Here is a 15,176-nt window from a genome sequence, read left to right as displayed (position 1 = left end):
ACAAATTGGAGTGGAAACAGCTTTATTAGGACGTGGTTGGCGTAGTGGACAGTTACCCAGCACACAATGGGGGAGGCTGTCTTTTTAAAGATGAAAGTTCCACTTTAGACATCACAGTTCACAGTTTATCTGCAGATTATAACTCTGTCCTGTGAGAACTGCGTCTCCTTCCCCTCGGGCGTTCCCAAGCCAGCTGCATTTCTGGCCCGTTCTCTGCACAGGGCTGGCAGCTGTGGCAGCCATCAATGCTGCCATCCAGAAGGGTATTGCCGAGAAGACCATCCTGGAGCTCACGAATCCCGAGGCCCAGCTGCCCCAGGTGTACCCCTTTGCTGCTGATCTTTATCAGAAAGAGCTGGCTACCCTGCAGCAGCAGAGTCCTGAAGTAAGTCAGCCGCGCCTGTGTTGGAGAGCGGAGTGGGGTGGGGGTGAATTTAATCCCCACTTCTCAGTGTACTTGGCAGAGCTTTTTTTTTAAACCAGAAACTTAGACTTCTTACGGCTTAATTGAACCTCTGACCTCCCTCTGTATCCAAGACTGTCTGTCCTCACCGTTTTCCCCTCCCCTTCTCTGTACAGCATAGCCTCACCCACCCTGAGCTCTCTGTCGCCGTGGAAATGCTGTCCTCGGTGGCCCTAATCAACAGGGCGCTGGAGTCAGGGGACATGAACACAGTGTGGAAACAGCTGAGCAGTTCTGTGACAGGCCTTACCAATATCGAAGAAGAAAACTGTCAGAGGTGGGTGCCCAGGGCAGTAGATGGGATCCGTGGGACACTGTTCCTCTGTCTGTACTCTGTCTGTTGGGGGTCAGCTCTCTCTCTCACAACTTTGGGGTTGTGGGTTTGAGTCCCACATTGTGTGTAGAGGTTACTAAAATAACAAACAAAAAAGCACAACCTTAAAAGAAAAAGTGCTATTTTTGCATTTTCTCATTTTGCTGAAGGTAACTCCCCAAGTCTCAAAGCTGCCCCCCAGGATATGTGAGGCTGTCGGAGCGTCTTAGCTGTCTTTGGTCCTTGGATGCTGTGTCTCCAGTCTTCTCATTCCTGTCACCCCTGACAATCCTGAAGGTCCCTTTTCTTACATTGTGCTTAATTGCCTTTTTTGTTGGGGGGCGGGGCAGGTATCTGGATGAGCTGATGAAACTAAAAACACAGGCACATGCAGAAAACACTGCGTTTATTACGTGGAATGACATCCAGGCTTGCGTGGACCATGTGAATCTGGTGGTGCAGGAGGAGCACGAGCGTGAGTAATGGGCCCACCCATCCCCTCAGAGAATGCCCGTGCCACGTGGTGGGGTTCCGTGAGCTGCTTCTAAACGCTGCTCCAGCCAGGGTGGCACATTGTTTCCAAAACGTCAGGCAACTGCTCCAGTCAGGTGGTATGTAACCAGAACTAAAACTCTCAGGAGTGACTTGAGCGTGATCTGTCATTTTTAAATGTTTTATAACAGGTAGTTTAGTTCTGACACTCACCACCCCGCCTTAGGTCTTCCCTAAGACTCCTCTCGTTTCAGTCACCAGCCCGGGCTCTGAGGCACTCCCAGGTCACCATGCTTCTGAGCTGCTGGCTGTAAACTCAGAGCTTCCCTCAGCAACCCCGCCTCAGGTCCAGTCGTGTGCCGGAATGACTTAGAGAACTCCAGAAAGTGCTGAATTTATGATTATCGTTTTTAAAGTAAGGATACAAATCAGGACTGGCCAAAAGAGGAGGCCAACAGTGATCCCAAATATAGTGGGGACCCAAATGCCAAGCTTCTGTGTCTCAGGCAGTGTCCTTGGGATGTGAATCACAATGAGGGAAGCTCTCCTGAACTTTGGCCAGGCAGAGGTTTTTAAGGATGATTGTGAAGGATTGATCAGTGGCCATGTAACTATACTCCATTTCCAGTCCACCCCACCCCCTCTCTCGAGATAGGAAAGCTGGGCTGATACCACAATGTCAAGGGGCTCAGAGCCCCCGTATTCTGCTCGCAAGTTTGGTCTTTCTAGCATGACCAGCCCCCAATCCTTAGACTATGAGTGGAAGGAGGGGGGCCACCTCGTAGGCCTAAACTCTGGGGTGGTCCTAGAAGCTGGGGTGGGAATAACAGATAATTATAGATAATCCAGTCATTTAGGAAATTTTTTTTTTTTTTAAGATTTTATTTATTTGAGAGAGAGAGATCGAGAGAGTATGAGATGGGGGAGAGATAGGCAGAGAGAGAAACAGACTCTTCGCTGAGCGGGGAGTCCAATGCTGACTCAATCCCAGAACCACAGGAGCATGACCTGAGCCAAAGGCAGTCACATGACCAACACAGCCACCCAGGCACCCTCATTTAGGAAATTCTAATGGGGTTAGTGGTGCCTTCCCAGGAACTGAGGTCAAAGGTCAACTGAGTTTTTATTATACCACAGAATCTTTACAGAAGTAGCACAGCTGCCCGAGATACCTGAGGAGTGAACATTTCTAGTTTTAATTTGTTTTCCTGTGAAAAACAGTGCTTTGATTGAGAAGAGCCTTGCCTTAGGGTTGGGGAGCCCTGGGGTGGGATCCGCTGTCCACTTATTCATAGTGGAATTTCGAGGAAGAAATCTCTGAGCCTAGTCTTTTCTTAAAGATGTTGAATCAGGGGACTTTTTACGAGCCCTTGAACGATTCATAGTGGAATTTCGAGGAAGAAATCTCTGAGCCTAGTCTTTTCTTAAAGATGTTGAATCAGGGGACTTTTTACGAGCCCTTGAACGCTAACATTTTGTGAATCAGAAATGGTTTCAATCACATTGGAATGTGAAAGCTATACTATTAAAGCCAGTTTCGTCAAAATTCTCTTTCATGTTAGAGCAATTACAAATAAAACAGAGACTTGAGGTTTCAATGGGACTATGGATACCAGGGAGTTTATTTTAAATGAAACAAACCAAAAATTTTTAAAAATTTAAATGCTACTCAATATTACAGGCGGCAAATTGTAATTTGAGTCACGATAGTGCTTGGGTAGATTTCTGTTTACTTAGCATGTTTAAAAATTGATGTGTTTATATCATTTCTTAATTTAAAAAATAACCTTTGTCACTTCATATTTAGGGATTTTAGCCATTGGTTTAATTAATGAAGCCCTGGATGAAGGTGACGCCCAGAAGACTCTGCAGGCCCTACAGATTCCTGCGGCCAAACTTGAGGGCGTCCTTGCAGAGGTGGCCCAGCACTATCAAGACACACTGATCAGAGCCAAGAGAGAGAAAGCCCAGGTGAGTGGAGTGAACTTGTCCCTTTGTGTTCAGAGAACTTCCTCCCTCCGGGAACCAAGATAAAGGTAGGGCTGTTTCCTGGACACCTTTAGATTCAGGGCACTGGAGGGACATGAGATGTGACAGTACATGTTCCGACTTTGTGTGTGTGTGTGGTTCTCTGTTGTTCTTGTTGTAAACACATCCCTATTTCTATCTCTTTCTTTTTTAAGAGAAGGAAGGGGTGGGAGGGATAGAGGGAGAGGGAGAAAGAGAATCTTAAACAGGCTTCATGCCCAGTGTGGTCTTGACTTGGGTCTTGACCTCACGACCCTGAGATCATGACCTGAGCTGAAATAAAGAGTCAGACAGATGCTAAACCAATTGAGACACCCAGGTGCCCCCATTCTTGTGTCTCGTTAAGTAAATTCTGTGTCAAAGTGTAAGATCCAAAAAATGTGTAAGTTATGTAAGTATGCAGTTGTATAAATTTTCAAAAGTTGAGCATACCTGGGAAAAACTTAACAGAACAGTGTGCTGCATCCCATTCTGCCCTCGTCCATCTCCTACTGTCCCACCTGCTGGGAACCACCATCCTGATTTTTAACACCACAGTTGATTTTTTGCCTGTTTTAAAACGGTATTAGAACGGTATAGGAGTCCATACATTACATACTCTTTTGCTTCCAGCTTCTTCTGCCCAAAATAGTATTAGTGAAATTCATCTGTGTGGTTGCAAGAAGCAATAGTTTGTTCATTCTTACTGTTGTGTCCCATTCCCCTCTGTGGTTCTAGATTCTGTTATTGGAAATTTTGAATTGCTTCCCACTTTTTGGCTATTACAAATGATGCTTCTTTGAATATTTTAGTACATGTCTCTTGGTAAATACATTATCATTTTTATTAGGTGTACATTTAGGAGTAGAACTTACGCACCATAGGGAATGTACATGCGTTAAGCTTTAGCAGATAATGTCATGTATTTATGATAACTTTATTGAGATATAATTCACATAGCCTAGATCTCACCATTTCAGAGTATACATTTCCATGGTGTTCAGTCATGACAGAATTGTGCGACCACCGCTGCAGTCAACTTTAGAACACTTTTATCACTCCAAAGGAAATCTGGCTTTCATAAGTCACTTCTCATTTTCCCTCGATCTCTCCAGCTCAAGGCAACCAGAAGTCTACTTCTGTCTATGGATTTGCCTGTTCTGGACATTTCACGGACATGGAATCATTAACATGTGGTCCTTTGTGACTGGCTTCTTTCACTTAGCGTGGTTTATCCAAGTTGTAGCATGTACTGGTAGTACATCATTTCTTTTTACGGTCAAATTATATTCCATTGTGTGGCTTTAGCTCCTTTTATCTATTCATCAGTTGATGGACATGGGTTGTTTCTGTTTTATAGCTATTAGGAGCAATGCTGCTATGAACATAGGAGCATAGGAGCATAGGAGGACTTTTGTAGCTGATTATAACACAAGCATATCATTTAAAAAGTTTGTCTTACCTCTCAGCCAGCTTGTTGAGGATATGGACAAGATTTATACCTCCTCTTATCATGTTGCTGAGTAGGAAGTTGCTTTGTATGTAGTAGACCCTCAGATATTAGTTCCATGGTTAAGGCATAGTTCTGTTTTCTAATTGTGATTGATCTCCTTTTAGGTTCTTCCTAACTAATAACAATTCATTGTTGGAAGGACGATACTTTTCTTTTCTGACTTAGAGGCTCCCTATAATGAGGTTCTCGTAACAAGCAGAAGAAATAAATGAAATTCTTTTTTTTTTTTTTTTTTCAATTTTTAAAAAAATGTATGTAACCTCTATACCCAGGGTGGTCCTTAAACTTCCAATCCTGAGATCAAGAGTTGCTCTACTGACAGGGCCAGCCCAGTGCCCCTCTAAAAGAAATTCTTAATTTAGGGGGTCAGATTCTTTCTGGAAAATCAAAGGTAGAAAAACAGACCAGGGCTTCTGTGTTTATTGGAGCTTTTGTATACTCACACCTATGCAGGCTCTGTTAAGTTTGGGTTGGGATAGAAGAGTGTGGGTAATACTATACTGTTGACAGGTCCCCTTTGATTCCATTGTCAGGAGAGTAGTTGGCATTACCATGTCCTAATCATGTAAATGTGGCAAGTAGGAGGTTTCATTTAAGAGGCACATGGTTGTGCTGAATGTTGAAACACAGCTCCTGTTGTGTAGTCAGGAAACTTAGAAAAAGGGATCAACTGATTTCATCTACTTGGGTGAGAAGCAGTTGGCTGTAGGGAAGTTGTAAATGGAGTTCTCTGTCTTGGATATTAATTTGGGATCATTTGGATCAGAGCCTCTCAAACTTGGCTGATTATTAAAACACTTGGAAAGTCATTTTTAAAATACAGATTTCTAAGCTTTAACTCTGTTCCTGCTGATTCAGAATCTCTAACTTGGGGCCTGGCTGCAGTAGTTTTGGGAAGGCAATGGTGGCGGTGTTTGTTTTTGCTACCACATAAGTCTGGAAGGAATCTTGTGTCTGATGGACAGAGGCGTGGGCTTTGGGCGAATAACCTAGATCTGGTTCTCTAAAAAAAAGGCAACCTCTGAAAAAGGAGAGAGTCGTTGGAGGGTATAACTTGTACCTGCTCTCACTCATGCTGTAAGCCTGACTGTTCCTTTTGTTTGGGTCCTGGCAGTTAAAGTTTTAGAGGATGTGACTAGAGTTTGAAGCATTTCCTTTTGCTGGGAAATAACTTTGAGAGTTCATCAAAGGAGGAGAAGGGAGGGGGGCAGGTTAGAGGAAAATTTGCTTCATACTGCCAGGCTTGGCTTTAGTAGACTGCATATTTGGTAAATTGGCTTTTTTTTAGGCCTTAGCTTATTAGTTCCTCTAGCCATTTTGGGAGTGGTTTTAAAAATAATCATCTGAGTTCTAAATTTAGCAAGCAAAATATCTTAATTTAAATTTGGTCTGTAGTTTTCTTGTGATATCTTTGTGTCTGGTTTTGATATTAGGGTAATTACTGGCCTCATAGACTGAACTGGGAAGCTTTACTTCCTCTTGGAGGTTTTAGAAGAGTTTCTAAAGGGTTGGTGTCGACTGCCTTTAAACATTTGGTAGAATTCACCAGTGAAGTCATGTGGTCTTGTGTTTTGGGTTTTGTTTTGTTTTGTTTTTGTAGAATGTGTTTTGATTACTAATTCCATGTCTGTATTTGTTATAGGTCAGTTCAGATTTTCTTCAAGTGTTCTGTATGCTTCCTACTGTTTCTCATTGCCTTCTGGGAATTCCATTATGCATAGATTGGTATTATAAATGGTGTCCACAGGTTTTTGAGGCTTGGTTCATTTTTCCTCATTCTTTTTTTTTACTGTTCCTCAGTCTGGAGATTACTCCTCAGACTAATTTAAATCGACCTGTCTTCAAGTTCACCGATTATTTCTTTTGCATGCTGAAATCCCTCTAGTGAATTTTTCATTGCAGTTACTGTACTTTTCAACTCCAGAATTTCATTTTGTTCTTTTTAAATAAATTTCTGTCTCTTTATTGTTATTCTTTGGTGAGATATTGTTCTTATCTTTTTGGTTCTTTAGACATGGTTTTCTTTAATTCTTTGAGCAGATTGGAAATAGCTGAGTTAAGTCTTTGTTTCCTTTTTTTCCTGTTTGAACCATGCTTTCCTGTTTCTTTCTTTCTTCCCCCCACCCCCCACTTTGGTAGTTTCATAGAATTGTCTTTTCTTCTTCCTTTAAAAATTTTAATTCCAGTATAATTAACATACACTGTTACATTAGTTTCAGGTATACAAGACAGTGATTCAGCAATTCTGTGCATTACTCAGTGCTCATCATGGGGGTGATCTTTAATCCACATCTCCTGTTTCGCCCATTCTCCTACTCCCCTCCATTCTGGTAACCATCAGCATGTTCTCTATAATTGAGAGTCCAGTTTTTTGGTTTGTCAAGAAACTGCTCATTTGCTTTGTTTCTTAAATTCCACATATGAGGGAAATCGTATGATATTTGTCTCTGACTGGCTTAACTTACTTAGCATCATACTCTCTAGTCCCATCCATGTTATTGCAAATGCAAGAGTCTATTTTTTTATGGCTTTGTAGTATGCCGTTTACCCTATCTCCTTTACCCATTCATCTGTTGATGGGCACTTGGGCTGCATCTGTAATATGGCTATTGTAAATAATGTTGCAGAAAACATAAGGCTTTTCACTTAGTGTTTTTGTATTCTTTGGGTAAATACCCAACCGTGGGATTACTGGGTAACTCTAGAAATAAGAGTCTATCCCTTCCTCAGGGTTTATTGTTATGTTTGTTACTGTTGTTTGTTTGGTGACTTTCAATTCTATTAAGTCATGTGTGGCTACTGAAGTCTGCTCGATTAGCTACAGATCAGCTAATGATGATGCAGAATATTTTAATTTTTTAAAAAATATTTTTTTTATTTATTTACTTATTTGAGAGTGAGTGAGTGGGGTCAGGGAAAGGGACAAAGGGAGGGGGACAAGTAGACTCTTGGCTGAGTGTGGAGCCCAACACGAGGCTCCGTCCCACGACCCCAAGATCATGACCTGAGCAGAAACCAGGAGTTGGACCTTTAACTGACTGAGCCACCCAGGCACCCGTAGGCAGAGGATTTTTAAATGCCTAGAATCAGTAAAGCTCCCAGCCTTTGCAGAGGGCCAGTGTGCATGTTGGGGCACACCTTCACTACTCAGCCAGGCAGTTTACAGTTCTGCCTTAGCCCTCGCTTCATGCTTGCACAGAACCTCAAGGTCAGCCAGAGATGAGCCCTTACAGCCTTACCAGATGTCTTCTGAGCATGCGCACAGCTTGCACGTGCATCTGGCCTTCTGGATTTCCATCTCAGGAGCATGTCAGAGACTTTTCAAAGCTCTCTGCACGTCTCATTCTCAAACTTTTTTTTTTTTAATCTTTTGGGTTAGCTTATTGTTTGCCTACATTTTTATCCACTGCTGTAGACGTCTGTGATATTAAACAAGTGCCTCTTTCTCTTTTTGGTAAATGCCCCTGGAGAAAAAGCTGTTTGCACTGGGCAAGCTCTAAGTTCAAAGGAAGACAGCCTTGCTGTGGCTTTCAGTCAGTATTGGTCAGTAATATCTGAATGCCAAGCCATGGGTATCAGGGATTCTGAAGGAATGACTGGTAAATCTCTGTTCTGTTCCCCCACCCTATAGTATGTGTGTACACAGACAGACATGCATGTAGCTAAAAATAAGCTGGTATGCACCTATGTGACTGTCTCAGTTGCTGGGATATTGAAATACTTTTGTTTGGCACACCGCTTCTGTGCCGTAACTGAAGGATTACTGTACCTAATCCAGCGGGCCACACGATTCTGCTGCATTCTGGATGTTCAGTGCTTGTGGTGCGTAGTTGATGCATCTGTTGTAGAGATTCAGGTTCATATATGTGTGTGTCTACATGTGTATATGGCATGTGTGGCAGAGTTTATATGCAGCATGGTTTGCATGTGTGATGACAGATAAACTCTTACATATGTTGCATACATGTACACATGATCCGCTGCAGCCTGGATTTTATTTATCCTCACACATGCAAACCATGCTGCATATAACAGGAGAGACTTCTAAGGACATATTAAGGGGTAAGAAGTGCCCTCTCAAGGTGTGCGAGTCTGTGCTTTACACACACATGTGCGTGTACGTGTATGATAGCTGTTCTTTTGCTCCTTGTCCCTTTCCTTTTCCCATAATTTGTGGCTTCTCCACCTCTTTTACCTATAGTCACTGCCCACTTTTTTGGCTCTTATTTCTGGTTTCTGTCTCTTCACCTTTCCTGAAATGGAGCCAGTTGGCTCAGCATTAGCGTTGTTAGTAGCAGTATTTCAGCATATTTTATGTAGCATTTTCACTTTAAATCTTTTTTATCTCCGTAATCTCCACAGCACCTAGCCCAGAGATTGTAACTCTCTGCTCAGTGATTTGTGTTAATCTTGGGTGATCTCTTTAGAGTGTGCAGGGGAATCTGGGGCTTTTGTCATCTTACTGGATCTGATCAGAGCTGAGAGAACCTGTTCTTTCCTTGCCCTGGGATGAGGGGGTGTATGCCGCCTCTTTTTCCCAGTATTTCTGTATCATTTTCCCCCAGACACACCTGCGACACCCATCTGTTCTCCTTCTCTTGCCTTCCATACTGTAGCTCTGCTCCCTGCTTCTTAGGGGAGGACACTCGGATATGCATTCATGGTTCTGCTCTAGTCCGCCTGGGGCAGAGAGAAGGCACAACTCTGAACAGGCAGAATTCTTAGTAAGCTGTGCCTTCCTGTGCCAAACCTCCTGGCTCTGCATGTAGCAGATTCTGCTCAGAGGTATCAGTCTGATGGGTAATTAACTTAAAAGCGAACCCCAAAGAGCCTGGTTCTGTGGAAATACTTCTGTTTTTACATGAGAGGATTTTCAGGCTTCCTCTGTTGGAGCCTGCGCCTCCAGCCCTCTCACTGAGGATCTCTCTGTTCACACCGTCCCAGAGCTGTGGCTCCCTCATCCTCCTGTGTCACCCTGAAACTCGTGCTTGGCATTTCCGGAATTTGTTCGTGTGATTCTAGGGGGATCGTGTGTGGCCATTTTTCTGTTTGCAGTAACGGACAGGGACAGGCAGTAGAAGCTCGCGAGCTTCTGCAGCTCTGTGGTGATTTGTTCCCACCATCATTTTCTTAAAATTGGGACAGTGCCCCCTTGGGATTCGAAGCCCAGCACTTACCATAGTTTGCTTAAATGATCTTTCGTTGCAAACTGCATTTCAAAGGAGTAGATCATTGCTTTCAGTGTCAGTGGCCTGCCTTGGGCCTTCTCTGTCATCAGTGTGTTTTATAAATGGCAGGAATTGGGGACGGCTTGGCTTTGCCGAGTGAAACATTGTGTCTCCCTCCACAGTAATGTGGGGGGGAGGTGAGGCCTTCTCTGAGCTTTGGCGACTTCGGCTGGTGGGCCTCCTGCGAGTGGTGAAAAGTTCCACTTGGCCTCCGAGCCCAGACCCTGCTTCATCTGGCACCATCGTTGTGGTTCCTGCCCCACCCCCACCCCGTTGTCTCACTGGCAGATCATATTTACACCAGACAGTCAGAGTGGGGTTTTGATCTGCCATTTACCCCGAAGGCTAGTAGCTCGAGCCCGAGAAGCAGTTAATTTTGTTGGCTCTGCCAGGATCGTCTCAAATGTGATGCTGTCAGCCTGGCCGTGTGAAAACCTGAGGTTCCTCACCTCCTGTGGAGAAGACTCCCATCTTCATCTACCGAATTGGAAACATGAGCGAACAGACGACCCTGTTGGAGACAGTTGAAACCTCTGTAACCCCAGTATGACCCCTGAAAGCTACGTCGGTGTCAGAGGTTTCCATCTCTGACTCTTGGGCTGAGACTAGGCAGCGGCAGGGTATGGACCGTGTTGCCCGTGCCCCCAGAGCATGGAGTCCCGGGGCTGCTCCCGAAGCCACTTGCCCAAATCAGAGAGTGGTAGCCAGATTCGTGGACACTGGAAGGCTATTTATGGCAGTCCAGTTCTACTTAAAATGCCTTTCAGAGGGCATGTGGGTGGCTCAGTGGGTTAAGCCTCTGCCTTCAGCTCAGGTCATGATCTCAGGGTCCTGGGATCGAGCCCTGCAACAGGTTGTCTGCTCAGCGGGGAGCCTGCTTCCCTCTCTCTCTTTGCCTGCCTCTGCCTACTTGTGATCTCAAAATCTTTAAAAAAAAAAAAAAAAAAGCCTTTCAGAGCAAATGATTGCCAGTAAGCTCTGAAAAAAAAAAAAAATTGGGGGTGCTTTGGTCAGTTAAGCATTGACTCTTGATTTTGCCTCAGGTCATGATTTCAGGGTGGTGAGATCGAGCCCCATGTCAGGCTCTGTGCTAGGTGAGGAGCCTGCTTTAGATTCTCTCTCTCCTTCTCCCCTTCACCCCCACCCCTGCCAGCTCATGTGGTCTCTCTCTTGGAAAAAAAAAAACAAAGCCCAAGACATATTTAGAAAGAGGGAAGTAAGCCAACACTGCTATTTCATTTGTGTCCCCAGTATTCAACTCAGACCACACTATGGACCTGTGAGGCCTTTGTTGGCCATACCAAGGAAACTAATCACCATTTATTATGTTTCTGTGTGAAAATGTGTTTTTAAGTTTCCCACAACTGATTTAACATTCAAGTTTTAGAATCTAAAGGGGTGGGGTATGTTAGATTGCCTGTAATGGCTCCTGGCTTTACCAGTGATAAAGTCTGATGCTCTTAAAAACTGTCATCATAAAGAATGTCAGTGTTGTTGCCCAAGGAGGCTTTTTAAAAAGTACCACATGTTCATATTCATAGGGTGGCCCCTGTCACACTAATGAAGTCCCTGGGCCCCTTGCCAGTTGGTCCTTTTGCCACTTCTAGCTCCTCTTGACCTCCCAAACCATTCGCCTTCATCTTCCCGCACGCGTCAGCTGCATCTGAGGCGTGTCTCTTGTACTCTTCTACCGGGTTGTTGATGCCCAGCCTCTTTCATTTGACTATTTGGTGTGTCTGATGTGTTTGAAACTCCTTCTTCATGTGATCGAGTCCCCAAAACCCCATTGATGTCTTGTACCCTAATTCCTTACCTCTGATGTTGTTTTGCTTTCTCGTGGTACGTAGGAAACCCAGGATGAGTCAGCTGTGTTGTGGTTGGATGAAATTCAAGGTGGGATCTGGCAGTCCAACAAAGACACCCAGGAAGCACAGAGGTGTACGTATCCGTGGTTTATTTCTGTTCCCATGGCGAGTGGGGTGACGCCGTGCTCCTGTTTCAGCGTTCAGCTTGGCAGAGAGATGGGGTGTGGGCAGGGGCAGTTTGCCAGGAGGCAGACAGTGGGTGAAGTAGTGTGTGACTTTAGACACTTCCTAAACTGTTCTGGTGACGATTCTCTTCCGGGATAGTTGCCCTAGGAATCTATGCCATTAATGAGGCAGTGGACGGTGGTGATGTTGGCAAGACACTGAGTGCCCTTCGTTCCCCTGATGTCGGCTTGTATGGAGTCATCCCCGAATGTGGTGAGACTTACCAAAGTGACCTTGCTGAGGCCAAGAAGAAGAAACTGGCAGCAGGTGAGTTTTGGGGACATAAATATATGCCCTGAAAGGAAAAGCTTGACTCTAGGGGCATGGGGGGTAGAGGCAGCTGTAGGGAAATATACTTTAGTATAGAGGCACAGTATTTAGGCTTATTTTAGAGCTCCTAAAGAGATAATATCCCTATTTTAAAAATACATGTATATATATTCCCACCTCCCCACCCCCTTTGAGAGCAGCTGTGTTAAAAAGGTCAATTTTCTGAAAAAGCAAGAAGGATCCAAGTATTTGACAATTTATCTTTAATAGGGCAACATTTCATAGGGCAATCAGAGTTCTGATCACCTAAGTCTATAAAGAGTTAAAAGTCGTTTATCTGCAAAAAGAGGGGAATAAAGATAAGATTTTTCATCCTGTTGCATGGCCTTCTTGTTTATTAACTGGAGAGGCCGAATGGTTGCAGATCTTTTTATTGGAATGGTTTTCTGACATGGAAGGTCTTAGATGCTGATTTGGAAGAAACAAAGTTAGTCAAGGTCAGATCCACAATTGGACTTCATATTCTCTTTTTATAACATAAAAATGACTGAGCTAAATGAGACACCACAAAACTGTGATTTAGAGGGACTTAGGATGCCCCTTACTCTTATGAATGCGAGGTACAGGGTTTGGAATGGTTCTGTTTGGACTGTTACCCGGGCTAGAATAATCCTGCAGTGTTGGATGCATGAGTGTGGGATGTGGCTCCGGGTCTCTTTATCCACCCTTTATTTTCTGTCAGGAGATAATAACAGCAAGTGGGTGAAGCACTGGGTGAAAGGTGGATACTACTACTACCACAACCTGGAGACCCAGGAAGGGGGATGGGAGGAGCCCCCAGACTTCGTGCAGAATTCAATGCAGCTTTCTCGGGAGGAGATCCAGGTAGGTCCCATTTCCTCACAAAGAGAAAAAGCTGAGAGAACGTGTTCTAGAGCCAATACTAGTGAGGAGGACAGGGCCTGTGCTTAGAAGCCCTGGACTAAAATTAAGGCTATATAATGAACTGTGTGAGCTCGTTTTTTCCTAGTGGTTGAGGAGATGACTAAGTACGTAAATTAGTAAGGCATCTGAGCTATAGAATGAAGTTTGGTAAATTATGTGCTCACTAAAGTAAAGTTGGTTGATTAGGAAAAAAGAAAAATGAAAAGTTGCTTGAACTGCTTGTTAAATGCAGTGACTATTAATCTCTGATTTACCTTTCCAGTCTTTTCTGACTATCCTACAAACTCCAGGCTGTGCTGTTTTATTTTTATTTATTTTTTTTTAAGATTTTATTTATTTATTTGAGAGACAGAGATCACAAGTAGGCAGACAAAGAGGAGGAAAGAGGCTCCCTGCTCAGTAGAGAGCCCGATGTGGGGCTCGATCCCAGGACCCTGGGATCATGACCTGAGCCGAAGGCAGAGCCTTTAACCCACTGAGCCACCCAGGTGCCCCCAGACTGTGCTGTTTTAAAATGTAATCTGCACTTTCAGATAAGCTCAGTGTTTTTATAGCCGCTTTTTAAAAAAATTAAAAAAAAATTTTTTTAATAAACATATAATGTCTTTTTATCCCCAGGGGTACAGGTCTGTGAATCGCCAGGTTTACACATTTCATAGCACTCATCATAGCACATACCTTCCCCAATGTCCATATCCCCACCACCCTCTCCCGTCCCTCCTCCCCCCAGCAACCCTCAGTCTGTTTTTTGAGATTGAGTCTTTTATGGTTTGTCTCCCTCCCAATCCCATCTTCTTTCATTTTTTCTTTTCCTAGCCCCCACCGCCCCCACATTGCATCTCCACTTCCTCATATCAGGGAGATCATATGATAGTTGTCTTTCTCTGATTGGCTTATTTTGCTAAGCATAGTACCCTCTAGTTCCATGCATGTCGTCACAAATGGCAAGATTTTCATTTCTTTTGATGGCTGCATAGTATTCCATTGTGTATATATACCACATCTTCTTTATCCATTCATCTGTTGATGGACATCTAGGTTCTTTCCATAGTTTGGCTATTGTGGACATTGCTGTATAGCCGCTTTTAAAGTGCTTTTCCCCCATCCTCTGTGTGTTTGCTTATGCTGGTCATTCTTACTGGTTGCTCATGGATTCAGTGGTTACTCCCACCTCCATGAGTGTAGCAGGCTCTCGTCTAAGCAGTAGGGCTGCAGTCGTGGACAACACTAATCCCGACTGTCATGAGGTGTCCCTTCCCTGCCATGTATATCTGTCAAACTTCTACCTATCTCAAGTGTCACCTCCTCAATTTTTTTTTTTTAAGTTTATTAAGTAATCTCTATACCCCATGTGGGGTTCGAACTCATGATCCCGAGATCAGGAGGTGCACACTCTTCCCACTGAGCCAGACAGGCTTCCCTCCTCGATGAATCTTTTAAAACTTCCCTTCCTTTCCCCCTCCAACTTCATTTGAAGCCTCCCGCCCAAGAACTTAATAGTAATTCAGAATTGAACCAACTTGGATTTGAATTTTAGTCATGTCTGTACTTGTCTCATGCCCACTTCTGGTTTTTAAAGTGAGCCTCTAAGTTTGCAGGGTTTGTGTCCTTGATGGGCTGTTGTGCACTTTTAACATTACTTGGTCCTGGGTTCATGTGCATTAAACCAGAGTTGTCTTATAACATTAAAAGAGAGGAAAAGGTATGGAGGGGAGATGTTCAGGGAGCTCCCCTAGGTCATAGTTAGAAATGTTAATTTTATTTTAGTTCATTTTTAAGTAATCTCTATGCATACCGTGGGGGGGCTCAAATTTATGACCTTGAGATATTGTCAGGTGCCCTGCGGACTGAGATTCCTAGAAGGAGAGGACAGTACAGGCCATCTGCTTCTGTTGGGCAGCACTTCCCAAATCCT

At 43.9% G+C, this 15,176-nt stretch overlaps 1 protein-coding gene across 3 annotated transcripts in view; it reads left to right on the top strand.

Moving 5' to 3' along the window:
- Window positions 1-15,176, top strand: part of IQGAP1 (IQ motif containing GTPase activating protein 1) — a 101,387-nt gene that overhangs the window by 57,389 nt on the left and 28,822 nt on the right. For all 3 annotated transcript variants that reach the window (XM_082736140.1, XM_082736141.1, XM_082736139.1), the window contains 7 exons: window positions 222-385; window positions 580-740; window positions 1,127-1,251; window positions 3,076-3,239; window positions 11,864-11,954; window positions 12,146-12,313; window positions 13,059-13,201. In XM_082736140.1, coding sequence (XP_082592266.1) covers window positions 222-385; window positions 580-740; window positions 1,127-1,251; window positions 3,076-3,239; window positions 11,864-11,954; window positions 12,146-12,313; window positions 13,059-13,201 — 1,016 coding nt within the window. The remainder of the gene's footprint in view (window positions 1-221; window positions 386-579; window positions 741-1,126; window positions 1,252-3,075; window positions 3,240-11,863; window positions 11,955-12,145; window positions 12,314-13,058; window positions 13,202-15,176) is intronic.

The sequence above is a fragment of the Mustela nivalis genome, assembly GCF_964662115.1.
Source record: "Mustela nivalis genome assembly, chromosome: 6".
Lineage (NCBI taxonomy): Eukaryota > Metazoa > Chordata > Mammalia > Carnivora > Mustelidae > Mustela > Mustela nivalis.
Note: the sequence above shows the minus strand (reverse complement) of the source record. Positions and strands in the feature narration are given on the sequence as shown.